The 13,765-nt window shown below is 40.3% G+C and overlaps 2 protein-coding genes across 27 annotated transcripts; both read left to right on the forward strand.

Moving 5' to 3' along the window:
• The first annotated feature begins 1,726 nt into the window (after window positions 1–1,726).
• On the forward strand, window positions 1,727–9,872 carry LOC105047798 (uncharacterized). 26 transcript variants are annotated; one of them, XR_012133939.1, is made up of 5 exons: window positions 1,727–3,218; window positions 5,295–5,348; window positions 8,691–8,739; window positions 8,833–8,897; window positions 9,021–9,120. XR_012133939.1 is itself a non-coding variant. In XM_029263028.2 (2 exons), the coding sequence occupies exon 1, from the start codon at window positions 1,853–1,855 to the stop codon at window positions 3,197–3,199; it is 1,347 nt and encodes a 448-aa protein (XP_029118861.1). In that variant the 5' UTR covers window positions 1,727–1,852; the 3' UTR covers window positions 3,200–3,218; window positions 9,450–9,872. The 26 variants fall into 26 exon arrangements, 3 of the variants coding, with proteins under 3 accessions (XP_029118861.1, XP_073098752.1, XP_010925888.1); XR_012133932.1 differs by having other exon boundaries at window positions 9,034–9,120; XR_012133937.1 differs by having other exon boundaries at window positions 5,295–5,325; window positions 9,034–9,120.
• A 2,503-nt stretch (window positions 9,873–12,375) lies between these two features.
• Window positions 12,376–13,218, forward strand: LOC105047721 (ethylene-responsive transcription factor ERF011). The gene has a single exon (XM_010926811.4). It carries the CDS (start codon window positions 12,424–12,426, stop codon window positions 12,931–12,933), a length of 510 nt encoding a protein of 169 aa, XP_010925113.1. The 5' UTR covers window positions 12,376–12,423; the 3' UTR covers window positions 12,934–13,218.
• The last annotated feature ends 547 nt before the right edge of the window (window positions 13,219–13,765 follow it).

Genomic DNA, 13,765 nt, shown 5'->3' on the forward strand with positions numbered 1-13,765 from the left:
TTGTAACTTTTCATTCATTTGGGATCCACCAAAGTAATAGATGAAACTATAGCTTTCGAACCAAATGCATATCAAAAGATCAATTCAATGACTCTGTATATTGTATTGATGTTCTGTCTGCTTTGTCCACTAGCTTGTAGATGCAATCCTTGCATGTTTGGGTGTAAGGTCATGAGAAATGGCAGGTGAGTTGATTAGGATTCGAAACTAAATCATTATTGTTGCTACCAAAATCCTGCCTAACCATTAGGCATCAAACAAATATTGGTGAGGTTGGTGTAATCGATATAAACCTTCATTTTTTATTAGCTTTCATCACTCGGACAATGATGGTTAGCTAATTAGGATAATTGACTTCACGAATGAAGCCAACTTTTTAAGAGCTTATCTACCTCTTAGTCGATGGCATGTTTCCTGTTTATAGTAAAGCTTCTTTATTCTACTGCACAGGTTGGTGTGCCAAGTCCACATTCAGTTTGTAAACAATAACATCAAAGCTTATACCCAAAATATCTAAAGTTGACCACACAAAGATGTTTGCATTAACACGGAGCAAGATAATAACTTGAGCTATGGTTGCTTCGTCTCGTAAAAATATGATCTGCATAGTCTGATCTATATATTCATCATCAAGAGAATCGAGACGAGCTCTTCAATTAATTCTCATTTTACTTCTTTCGTTCATCCCAAACATCCAGACCTTCAATTGAAAGAGTCTCACCAGCCTCTTACCTCATATATAGATATACATTAAAATAGTGGTTCTGCTTTAGCAAAGCGTAGTTGTCATATATACATATACTAGAGCTCTCTGTGCATTATGTAGCATCTATATCGATATTAATAATATTATTAATTAATCTCTTATTTAATATCATATTAAATAAGAAACTTATTAATATATTAGTAAGAAATTTATTAGCTTATGAAGTTATATTAAATAAAGAACTTCTCATTAGTATCACTAAATTAATATAGAAATTAATGATGTTATTAATAACCATATATGCTTAATGTATACTGATATTAGTGAAAAAATTTTATTAGTATTATGCCTTACTCATATATTCATGACTTATTATATTACACTAATATTTTTATTAATTTTTATTTTATTTTCATGATCACAATCTTATTTAAAAGTGAAAATACAATCATTAATAATCTTATTATATTATTATTAAATATTCTTTATATACAATGCTTTTTTATTTCTAATGTAGATCTTATTATTTTATAATAATATATTTCTTACTACATCAATAATTATATATATAGATATTGTATCATAATATTAATATCAATAAATAATTCTTGAAAATAATTAAGTTTGTATATATATTATATTTTACTTTATTTCGATTATATATTCTATTATATTTATTTTATATTTTATTTTAAAAATAATTAAAAATGAACAGTGTATACCGTGGGTTACAAACAAGTGGTTTAGAAGAAATATCATGGAGAGGGAGAGAAAAATTATTGGTTAGAACAATTTTACTAGGTGTATCTTATATTATCCAATAACAAACCAACATATCGTTCAAAAAATAAAAAAAAAGTAAATTGTTATCTATGTTTGTTTGAAAATTTTAAATAAAAAAAAATTATTTTTACTGTTTTGAAAGAAAAAAATTATTTTTTTACGTGGTGTGCTAGTTTTGGATTGTCTTGACCAATAATTTCTTGGGAGGGAGAGAATCAGAGCAAAATTGGTTAGCCTCTCATCACGTGCTATGCAGGTGCCCGATCGCTAGGATCTCCGAATGGGGAATGCAAAACGCAAGCGGCAGGGATGAGCCACGGAGGATAGCGAGCGAGCTGACACCCGCACCCGCCGCCGACGAAGATGAATCCGATTGTCGCCATCGACATCCCGCCCTTCAAACCACCTCCTTTCGTTCAGCTCCGCCACCCAGGCTCCGTCCTCCCCTTCGTCTCTCTGCCGCCCCCCCTGCGACTGCGATTGCGACCAATTCGAGCGCCCATTCCCGTCCTCGCCGCCGCCCCCCAGCCCCCCTTCCGGGCCGCCTCTTCGGCGGAGGTGGACATGATCCGCGGCCGCGACGGTGTGTGGTCGGCGCGAACGGAACAGAGGGTGGTGGTCCTGTGGGACCTGGACAACAAACCCCCCCGGGGACCGCCTTACGAGGCCGCCGTCGCCCTTCGCCGCGTTGGGGAGCTATTCGGCCACGTGGTCGACATCTCGGCCTACGCGAACCGCCACGCGTTTGCCCACCTCCCCCAGTGGGTGCTCGCCCAGCGCCGCGAGCGCCGCCGCCTGGACGCCCTGGAACGCAAGGGCCTCGCCGTCCCCGACGAGCCCTACGTGTGCAGCGTCTGCGGCCGCCGCTGCCGCACCCGCCCGGACCTCAAGAAGCACTTCCGCCAGCTCCACGAGCGCGAGCGCCAGAAGAAGATCTCCCGCATGCGCTCCCTCAAGGGAAAGAAGCGCCAGCGCTACCGGGAGCGCTTCATCGCCGGGAACCGCAAGTACGAGGAGGCCGCGCGCGAGCTGGTCACCCCCAAAACCGGGTACGGCCTCGCGTCGGAGCTCCGGCGGGCGGGGGTGCTCGTGCGGACGGTGGAGGACAAGCCCCAGGCGGCGGACTCCGCCCTCAAGCGGCAGATGCAGCATTCCTTGGCGCGGGGGATCGATTGGCTCCTCCTCGTCTCCGACGACTCCGACTTCTCGGAGATGGTCCGGCGGGCCAGGGACTCGGACCTCCGCACCGTAGTGGTCGGGGACGGGCGGACGGTGCTGGGCCGGCACGCCGACCTCTGGGTGCCGTGGGCCCGCGTGGAGAACGGCCAGGTCGGCGAGGAGCTCTTGCAGTCATGGCAGAGGAAGACAGGATTTTCGACCATTGGTAATTATGATGAGGACCACGAGGATGATTGCGGATATAAATACGATTACGAGGAGGAGGAGGAGGAGAGGGAGAAGGGCTTCTATTCGCCTGCTAGTTTTTCCGAGGAAGATGGTGATTCTGGAGGTTTGGATGAGGTGGTCGATGGGTTTGTAGTCGATAATTCTGGGATTGGTGGTGTCAAGATCTCGGCCTTTTCGGAGGAGGAGGCATGGAGCGGGGAGATTCTGGGAGAGGATTTTGGGGACGATAGCTTCCGAATCATGGAGCCATCATTGCCAGGTGAGGACTTGGTTTGGGATAGTGTGGAAGAGGAGGACGGCTAACTTTATCAACACAGGTCAGGTAATAAGTAATCGTAATTGTATTTACACTGCTGAAGTTCACCGTATTGTAGTTTCAGATACGCCTTAAGCTTAGAATGATATATGGAGTTTATTAAGGGATGATTATGAATTATGATCAAGTCCATATGAAAAGCCTCCGTTTTTTTTCCTGCTAATTTAAGCTTTCTAACCACAGAACAAATAGATGATTGTGTCACTAGATTGCATAAAGTTTTAACTTTTAAGCAAGGAGGTTTTCCCATCCATCTTTTTGTTTAATCATGATGTGCGTTAGCCTAAGTTTTTATCTAACTTCTTTTATAGCATAACTTTTATTGGAGCTCACCTTTATCATCATCAAGAATTGTTCCGTCACTTACACTTGCTTCTTCTTGATGCTTCTAAGCGTATAACTTTCCTTCATGACTTATTATATCCTTTGAACTAGTAATTGTTTATGGTTTATTGTTTTTATCTTTAGATAGTGGGTAGCTTTCTCCTACCAATCAAATAGTATAAGCTAGAAACTTTACCACAATTTGGGTTAATACTAGGTCGGCAGTTGGTTGTAAGGTTCTTGCTTAGTTATTTTGTAGGGTTGTCGCTAAAGTTGTTCTCCTATTTGCTTATATTTAGATGCGATGAGACTTTTGTTTACTGTTGTAGGCTAGAGAGGATTCTTTATAGTGATCGGGTGCGAATTGCTGAGAACATCTTCGATTTTGGGCATGTTAATGACATTAGAAACCAAATATGGGGCAATGTTTGAGGGAAGAATGTGGCTAAAGGAGAGGGGAGGCCCAAATAAGTTTGTCAAACTCAATGATGAATGGCTAAAGGAAAACAAGTGCTAGAAAGCTTTATTAGGTTGCTTGGTGGTAGGATTGGTTAAAACACTATATCCTGATCTTGAAAGCAGCGTTCCATGGATCTCTAACCCCATCAAAGAACAGCAAAAAAAAAAATCCAAATTAACCCCCTACTGGGTGTTCTGGCATCAATTGATAGTCATAGTGCTAGAACTAATGGTAGGCCTCTTTTTGCTCATTAAAAAGGACCAGATTGCCAAGTGTTATATTGCCATAAGTTGATCCATGCTGGCATATGGTAGTTGGAGGCCAACTTACATGCAATAAGGCTCCAAAGTCATTACCAAGCTTGCACAACCATTTCTATATTTGGGACTATGAAAGTTGAAGAGAAGTCTTAGATGGTTTAGATAGGTGTAGTGAATTTGCTGGAGCAATTAGCTTATGTGTATATTGCAATGGACTATGGCCCTCACACTTGGTGCATGCTTATTAGTCGCATGAAAACATTTGTTAACATGGAATACATGTAACTATTAAACCCTGATTTCTTCACACCATTCAAAGGACGACATATGTCATTCTTGTAAGAATAACTACTAGGAGGTGGCTTTTGTAGGAAATAACTTCGAAGAGAAGTTATTTCTACATTCTAAGCATAGCTACTTGGACACATAAGAGGGAGTTATTCACAAAGAAAACTACTACTAACTAATGTCTAAAGGAAGTTATGCTAAAACTTTTCCATGACCCCAATTATAAGAAAGGGAGCAATTCATAATATATGCTTACTCTCATGATCATTTGATATTGACATTGCTATGGACAAGGCTTCTAAGTTGCCTTATTGTGCCTTTTCCCTTTTTCTTTCCTCTAGAGTGAAGGTCCAACCTGCTTTAGATTATCTTGGTGTTCTCAATTATTTTTTGTTGATGTTCATCATTTAATGTATCAAGGACATGTGAACATGGATTGAATGAAGGTTGATTCCTCGGTACTTATTTTTAATTTCCTTTCAATTTAATCACTTGGTGAGAACTTCGTGAGGAAAAAAGAACCCATCTCTATTTCATCTTCTCCATCAACCATGGTTGTTGAGTAGTTTGTAAATGTTTAAACACTAAGATAAGTAGATAACAGTAGTAAATATTTTTCAATTTTATGAACTCGATGAGAAATAGGTCGGCTCATTCTTTATTGTATAAAATACGTGAATGCATATTTGCAAACACATATATAAGATGTCTTGTCATGTGTCCAAGCAACAGTGCTTTTTTTTTTTTCAGGTCACTCAACTCTAGAGTAGTAGGCACAGTGGTAAGGCTTTCTTGCAACATGAGGTATACCTTATATCTTGCAGTAATATGTTAAAACAGGCTCTATATTTCTCTTTCACAATAAATATAGGAACTTAAAATTTGTTCATTATCAAATAAGTCTCCTAAGTCAAAACCATGGTACCCATTTTTCTTCTATCTGTTCATTCTCTTTCATGTTTGTTTAGAAAGCAGATCAGGCATGCTGATCAATCCAGTTGTTACCACCCCCCCCCCCCTCCACGGATTTGGAAACCCCCATGTACACTTGAATATGTGCCCTCTTCAAATCCCGCACATGCAATTCCCTATGTTGTTATATGTGAACCCTCTTTGCCTCCCCAAATCCACTGAAACTTAAAGGTGCTCTCCTCTACATGTCTACAGCTTCCTTTTTCTCCTCCTTTTGTTCCTTCTCATGGTCAAGAAATCTCTCTCTCTCTCTCTCTCTCTCTCTCTCTCATGGGTCCTAAAACCAGATGGGAAAAATCACCTTAATGATCTTTAATGATGAAAATGGTTAGTGGAATCCCACATATCTTAAGTAAATACCATTTGTTTCTATTTAAATATCTTTCCTAGGTGACTTGGTTGGGAAGGAAAAATAGGGTGTGCATATCCCTTTTTTTTTAATAAAAAAAAGAAATAACGGAGTGGACCCCTTTAGGAAAGATTTGGTAACACTCCAACTATAGATATGATAGAATTGTTAAATTTAAAATCTAAAACTCTAATGAGTTTTTCTATTTATTTTATGTTTTGCTCATCTATATTAAGATTTTATCTTATTGACATTTTTTAGATTCAAAATTTTGATTTACAAAAACAAGGTTCCTTTAATTTTTGCATCAAGAAGAGAAGTGTTTTGTTAGTTTTGGTTCATAGATTGTTGAAATTTCATTGCCTGCAAACATGAGACCTTATAAATTATCCAGATTCCATTATTTAACTGTTCATATAGTGTTTATGTTTTTTATGACCTTAAACCTCTTTTTATGCTGTGCTTTGGATATGCAGTTAGTAAAATTTCAGTTATTTGCATCGTTGATCTTATCATATCTATAGACCATGGTTGTTCTTTATTGTTGAGCGCTTTATTCTTTTAATCATCTTAAATAAATAGAGTAGGAAGTTCCACCTTCCGGCTCCAAAAATAACTATTTATACTGAAAATAAAAATAAAAAAAAAAATTCTCTAATTTTCTTAGCTGTCCATCCATATTCATTTTTTATCCTCACTATTCACTATATAAAAATGTAGTCCTTTTGTTAGTGAATGAACCATGGTGGAATCTCTCATCTTCTTTCACTTTCTTTATCTATAAACATATAAAAATCAACCTATCTAGTTATAAGGACCGTAACTAGTAGTTAATCTAATCAAGTGCCATATCTCTTTTAATTACTATCAAGCACAGCATTTTTTACATTTGTGTTTATATATAATGCAAAAAGTATACTATTAACTCTGATAATTTCAGTATTCTATGCTGGCCACCCAGGAAAATAATCCTGGCTCTGTCCCTGCTGCTTATGACTTGAAATCCATATAATACAGTTACAGTTGGTGATGTATTTTGTCTCTCTCAATGATCCATGGAATTCTTTTAATGTTTGCTAGGTTAGAGTAATATTTGTTGGTAAGTAATCATAGAGTAAGATGACATGATCAGAGATGTGAAACTAAGGAGCAGAAGAAAGAGTGAGCATATGAAACAATTTGGTAAATAACGGGTTATCAAGAGGAAGATAATTCAGTGAGTGATTTGACGACGATTAGGTGAATGATAGGCAAGCACTTATAAGCCATAAATCTACCTGACTAAACTGAGACCATCATGAGACATGTGCCAAGAGCATGGTAAAATATGAATATCTGTGGTTTCTTATTTTGAAGGCGGGCCACTAAGCATAAGGGTGATTAAAGATACTAGGGACAATGATCATCTTTTTTTCCTTTATTCTTTTCTTCTAATTGTATCAATTGGAAGCATTAAATTGAATAAAGGATGGACAGAATTTAACAGAAGTTTAATTTGTATGGGGAGCATTGCTTAGTGACCTCATTATGAGAGGTGATTGAGAATGTCACAGCATTGCAAATAAGCAGTGACAAGCCTTTGAGTTTGCCCACTTATTTAATGAATTGGCTTGCTAATCTTTGCAGTGTGAATTATAATCATGATGAGTCCCATATAACTGCCATTGACTGTACCAAATGCTAGAAAGCAAGAGAGGGAGGGAGGGGATACATATGATTGTATGCTGCACTCCACCTTACTCATCTACCCTCTTATGCTGGATTTTTCTTTTGTACCGTGTTATTCTAAAGACCTCAAAACTGACTGCTATAGTTCCTATGAGGGAAAAAGGAAGAAACTTACTTTTTCTTCGGTTAAAATAAAAAAAAAAATCTTGCTTTGTTTTGATTGTTAGTGTCGGTAACTTCTAAGTTATATATTCTTTTGTTTTCCTAACTATATTTTATATTTCAATCATAGGAGTTCTTCAAATAGATAAAGTTTTCTATCTTATGAACTTGTACAACCTAGAGGAAATGTCTACATTATCACTTAAGAATAACTCCTTTTCTAATGTAACTGGAAGACAGCCTGTTATCCTTTTTACAAAGGGGAAAATGCTAAACACCTTGAAGCAGTTTTTTAACTGCTTGTTCTAATTGCGCAATTAGAGTGAGTCTCTATTTGTTGAATATAATCACTTGGACCTGTTGACCTAGTTTTTTTTTTTTTTTTTTTTTTGACCTAGTTAATGACTGATGAGCCTAGTATGTTTTCTCTGTATTTGGACTTAGTTTTGTAGCTGTTTGTATCAGAAAACAGTGCTTTAATTTGTAGCTGCTGCAACTGGAACTTATGAAAACCAGATCGGTGGCAAAAAAGTTTAAGCAGATATGTTGACCAATAGAAGATCGAGAGTACTTTATAACACTTAATTTGACTAAGATGACTGTCAGGAAAATGCATTGTTAGGAATCTGGGGCCCAGTAGTTCTTTGATGTAGAGAACCTGAAGCATGTATTTTCCAGGAGTTACATGACTAAAATTTCCTTACATATGTTTTCCTGTGAAAAGTAAATGTCAGAAACAAAGTGACTCAGCTAGATGCTTGTCAGTAAAGGAAAAGAATGGTAAGGAAAGGACCTAGATATGAACATGATGCAAGAAATTAGTTGAATACAGACATAAAACCTGCACAAGAAATATCAGTAAAATCAACCTACAATCGACATGGTCATTGTGTATTCATGGGGTGATGCTGTCATCTAAGTAGAATTGTGCCATTAATTTTTTTCATGGTAGTTGATACTTTATGCCCTATAAATTGAATATTTGCATTTTACAGCATTCTATCCCCATGTTACATGGCAGTCAAAGAATTCCTGAAAATCCCGGTATTTTTTTTTTGGTAGTCAGTATTTCTCTTATCAATTGTTCCTGTTGCTTGATACTTGTCAAGACAAGCACTTCTCATAGATCTTTGCTAGTTTTTTCTTGTATAGGTACAGAACTTCTGGAAAAGGCTCTTGAAAGGGTTCAGAATGATAGTCAGGTCTTTATTAGGAACAATATTATAATTCCATATTCATCTGCCTTAAATCTTCAGCACTGTCTGCTGATTCCTTGCAGTATCTGTATAACTTAAATGTTTTCTTCTGATGTTCATATTATCTAGTTGGCCTTATCAGGTGAAAGCATGAATTGACTCCCATGGTAGGAACTGTTGCAGGAAAGTGAAAAAAAAAAAAAAAAAAAAAAAAAAAGAGAAAAGAAAATTCACTGCTTGCCAAAATAATCTCCTGGCGAGGTTTGAACTCAACTGATGTATATGGCCTCAAACATGTGGAGGTAAGACCTCACTGCAGTAATCGAAATAATTTGTCACGAGATCCATCTTATTCTTTTCTATTTTGAAGTTTATTTTATTGCTCTCAATAGAAGAGTCAAAGGAGAGTTCTTAGCGATTTTTACTTTCACTATCGCCATGCTTTGGCTTTTTTGCCCAGTAATGCATGCTTATTGACAAATTAATCATAAATATCTAAAGTAAAGAATTTATGTTTGTTAGGAGTCAGATTATGACCGGCATCTAATGAACATGCAGGTAAACCTTTATATTCATGGACACCACATAGATCTGTAAAGGTGTATACCAAAACGTTTAAAGATCACGGCGATGAAAAGTGGAAGTTCACTTATCTGACTGTTGAGAGCGAGTGAGCTGCAGTTTGGTGCTATAATTTTATTTTCCTTCTCAAGATACTAGTGCGCTTCTTCTCTTTTTGTTCTCTCTCATTGTCATGCGTGTAAAGTGTGAATTTAACTTGGATCTATTTGGTAGAAGGGCCTATCTGTTGTGTTTATTTATCGTCTTTCACATGGCCGACCCTGTCTCCTCTTTTGGGAGGTCATGGTGACTCAGAGCCTGTTTACGTGTTGTCATGGTGACTGGTAAGGTGGTTTTTATAAATTGGAAAGTATATTTTGTTTTTGAGAAATAAAATATTTATTGTTTGATTTGAGTAAAGGATCAAAATTCTAATAGCCGCCAAATTGATTAAAGTTATGACCTTTTAATATTTTAGCTAAAATAAATTATTTCCAGATCCTATTACTAACGAATCAGGTACGTCAATACATAATAAATTTTGAATTAGGAACGGACCAAGCAAATCGACAAATTGGGGAATATACGTCTAACTGCAAATGTTATTTGCAGCAGCTCAACAATTTTTAGTCCAAGCTTGATAGACTGCTTTATCAGAAGAAAAAGGCCATAATGAGTTGGTCAAGGTTCAAATTCGACCCAGTTATTTAGAGGGTGGTTCAAGATCAGTAGTGGGTCTATCCAGTCCTGTTACAATCCTGGTTGTCTAGACAATTTAGTCCAGTTAGTAACCCTGGGCTGTCGGGATAATTTAGGTTCCAACAGTCTTACGGATAGAAGAGATATACGAGAGGGCAACGATAATAAACAACGACACCACCAACAACAGGAGATTGTCTCATCATTCTATAATTTGTTTGTGTTCCTCAAAAGTCTTCGCTAAATTCTTGCCGAAAAAAAAAGGTGAGATCAATTGAATAATGTTTGATCAACTTGATTACTTTGGAGAGTCAGTTGGCATATGAGCAAAACCAAAAGTACGATGATGTTCTCATGCACATAGTATATCAACCCCTTTTTTTTTTTCTCCCCTTCAAAGAAAAAACATAAAGACTTCAGAGTCGAGGGGTAGCTTTCAGATTCAATTATTTTGGATTTTAATATATTTATTAATACCGCCACCACCACAACCAACAATGCGAAATGCACATGGACAGAATCCGAACTTTGTACGGTTGTTCAAAAAGGACCGGATCTATCTAGCCTCCCCGGTGCTACCGCCATTAATTTACTCCGGTCCGAATCCCTCCCTCCTCTAAGGAATCCTCCGTCCCCACCGACCACACCATCACCCGGTGGAAGTAAAACCACCCACCGTCCAGCTCCTCCCAGACCCAACCTAGCCAGGCCCTTCCCAACTGCCCCCGGATTTATTACTATCATGATTGTTTTATATTCATCTCCCTTACTAATCGATCGATTAAATCTGAAAAAATAAGTTGTTGTTGATAAGTAATTTATTATTTTTTTTGGGCAGGGGTTCATTAATTTATTATTAAAAATCAAAGAGACCCCTCCGATCTTTATCGCGGCAGTTGTCTGGTGCACCGTCGGAACGGCAGGGTATCCCGATAGCACGATCCCGAGGCAACGGTCCCAAGCAGAACGCACATTTCGTGCCGTCACCATCCGAAAGGTCATACAAGCTAAGACTGGAGGCCGTGGAACATCCGAACTCAACCGACCCGCACCATAGTCTAATGCCGGCGGAATTCAAGAAGCCAGAAGAAGTATTATATATTTTTTTGGTAAAGAGCCAGAAGTATTATATTATTATCACCCGGTTTGCCTTGTTTGCCATCGTCTTTTCTTTCTTTCTTTTTTTCTTTCTTTTTATTCTACTAATTTATCTAATAATTATTGGTTTACATATGAGGAGGATGTAGTGGCTTCGTATTCCTCGTTGCACTTCCATTATTAAATTTCATTAAGATAAGGCCGCAACCATCGGTTCCCCCTCCTTCTCAGAAACCGAGTTCCCATCAACCAAAAAAAAAAAAAAAACCCACTTCCCGGCTCCTTTCGCTGCCCTTTCTTCTGCCACCTGCTACACGCGTACCCGGTCGCCACCCACGCATCCATCTGTCCCATCCTCTTCCTCCTCTCTAGCCCATACCAGCCGCCCGATTCTTGTCCGTTTGCCAACGGAGACTCCCGGTGCGGGCTTCCGTAGCCCAAGCGTTAAAGTCCACGTCGGCAGCCGTCACGTGCAGGCATGGCTCCACGTGGAGGGCGGCAACGCAGGCGATGATGAGATGTAGCCGCCCCCTTTCCCTCTCTTTGCCTTTCCTTTTTCCTCTATGTCGGTGGGGGAGCGGTTAGGCTTGGATTCTCTCTCTCCACTTGCTCTACGTGGCCACAGCTGGAGCCGACATCCGCCCTTTTGGCTTTGCGTGCTTTTTGATCGGTCCAGGATCTCTTGCTACTCCTACAAACAGCCTAACGAACGGCTCCAACTTCCTCGCCCGTTTCCACAAACATGCCACGCGTCACCTCATCGCCTCTAAACCAGGCAGTATGTGTGGATTCCTAGTTTTAGGTTTAGTCGGTATCATTTTATTTCGCGTAAACGAGGCTTAGGCCATTATTATTTTATTTTTAGGCCGTCCTCCCATCCTCCTGAGAGAGAAGAAAGCGCGCAACAGTCTATCCCCCCCTGTCCCTCTATCTATTTATCCTTTTTTTTTTTTTTAATAATTATATATTTATCTATCTATTTAATCTATTAAATGTGTCTGGACTCGGGACGATAGATAATTTACCAGTCATTTAGTCCGGACAATTAATAAACATCTTCTAGTAATCCTATCTTACATACACCTAATAGTTGCTGGTTGTTGTACCTATAAATAGGAAGAGAGAGAGAGACGGAGAGGGGGACAGAGACGTGGAGAGCGGGGGTGGGTTCGAGATGGAGGGGGGTTGCTGTTCCACGAGCGAGGAGACGAGGAAGCCGGCACCGGCGGTGGCGAGAAGGACCGCTTCCGCGGCGGCAGCAACGGCGGGGGCCGTGAAGGAGCGGCCGTATAGAGGAGTCCGGATGAGGAAGTGGGGGAAGTGGGTGGCGGAGATACGGGAGCCCAACAAGCGGTCCCGGATATGGCTGGGGTCCTACTCCACCCCCGTGGCGGCGGCCCGTGCCTACGACACCGCCGTTTTCTATCTCCGGGGCCGCTCCGCCCGCCTCAACTTCCCCGAGGAGCTCGCCGCCGAGGAGGACTGCGAGGCCGCTGGGCGCATGTCTGCCGCGTCTATCCGGAAGAAGGCCACCGAGGTGGGGGCTAGGGTGGATGCCCTTCAGAGCAGCCTCCTCTCCCAGCGGCGGCAGCAGCAGCAGCAGCAGTCGAATCGTTCCACTCTTGCGCCCAAGAATCCGGATCTCAATCAGGAGCCAAGCCCCGAGAGCTCCGACGTGGATTGATTCAGAGGTAGCTTAGCTTAGGCCAAATCAATCCTCTCTTCCCGTGAGCACAATAAAAAAAAAAAAAAAAAGGAAGAAAAAAAAGAAAAAAGAAAAAAGAAAGAAAGAAAGGAAAAAAAAAAAGACCGTCTCCGGCTATGGCGGCACCCATAGAAGAGAAGGAGAAGAAGGAAAGAAATTCACCGTCAAGAGAGTGATGGTTTTGGTTCTTCTCCTTGTTCGCTGTTTAGCTGTTTTCACTTTATTTTATATATAAAAATTCGAGATGAGATGTCTGTTTGTTTTTTTTTTTGTCCTCCCCTTTATTTGTTTGTTCGTTTTTTTAGTTTTCGAATTAAGTGGAGGACGGGGAAGAAAGTACAGGTGATCGGCCAAATTTGAGGAGCGCAGGTTTTAGAGAGATTGAGATTGGGGCCAGGGGTGGGAATGGACGGAGATAAGGTGTCGCTGTGGATGGCGTGCTTGTGGAAGACTAGGAAGAATTTTGAGAGAAAAACGAACGGAAGAAGCGCAGGGAAAGTCGCAAGGATTGGGGATTGGGACTCGATTCTATTGAAAGACGTCGCAGTCAATTTGGCTTGTGAAGTGGCAATTTTGATCAACAGAAACGAGAAGGCCGGGTTGCTTGGGCAGAGTCTTTTCCGAATTTTAATGTTCGAGTTGCGAGTTTGGACTTCGAGCGGTGGTGACTTCCAACTTTAGACTCTATTCTATGGTTTCTGGGGGCGGGGGGGTGGATGGGGTGGGTGGTGGAGAGGGGGTGTGCAAGGGGAAAGAGGGTTGCGGAAGCGGTGATGGGGCAGAGCAGCAACGGCCTTTTGGACGGCAGGGC

This window comes from Elaeis guineensis, chromosome 8 (assembly GCF_000442705.2).
Source record: "Elaeis guineensis isolate ETL-2024a chromosome 8, EG11, whole genome shotgun sequence".
NCBI lineage: Eukaryota > Viridiplantae > Streptophyta > Magnoliopsida > Arecales > Arecaceae > Elaeis > Elaeis guineensis.

Coding starts and splice junctions, on each gene's coding strand:
- LOC105047721 (XM_010926811.4), top strand. CDS start 12,424: ATGGAGGGGGGTTGCTGTTCCACGAGCGAGGAGACGAGGAAGCCGGCA.
- LOC105047798 (XM_029263028.2), top strand. CDS start 1,853: ATGAATCCGATTGTCGCCATCGACATCCCGCCCTTCAAACCACCTCCT.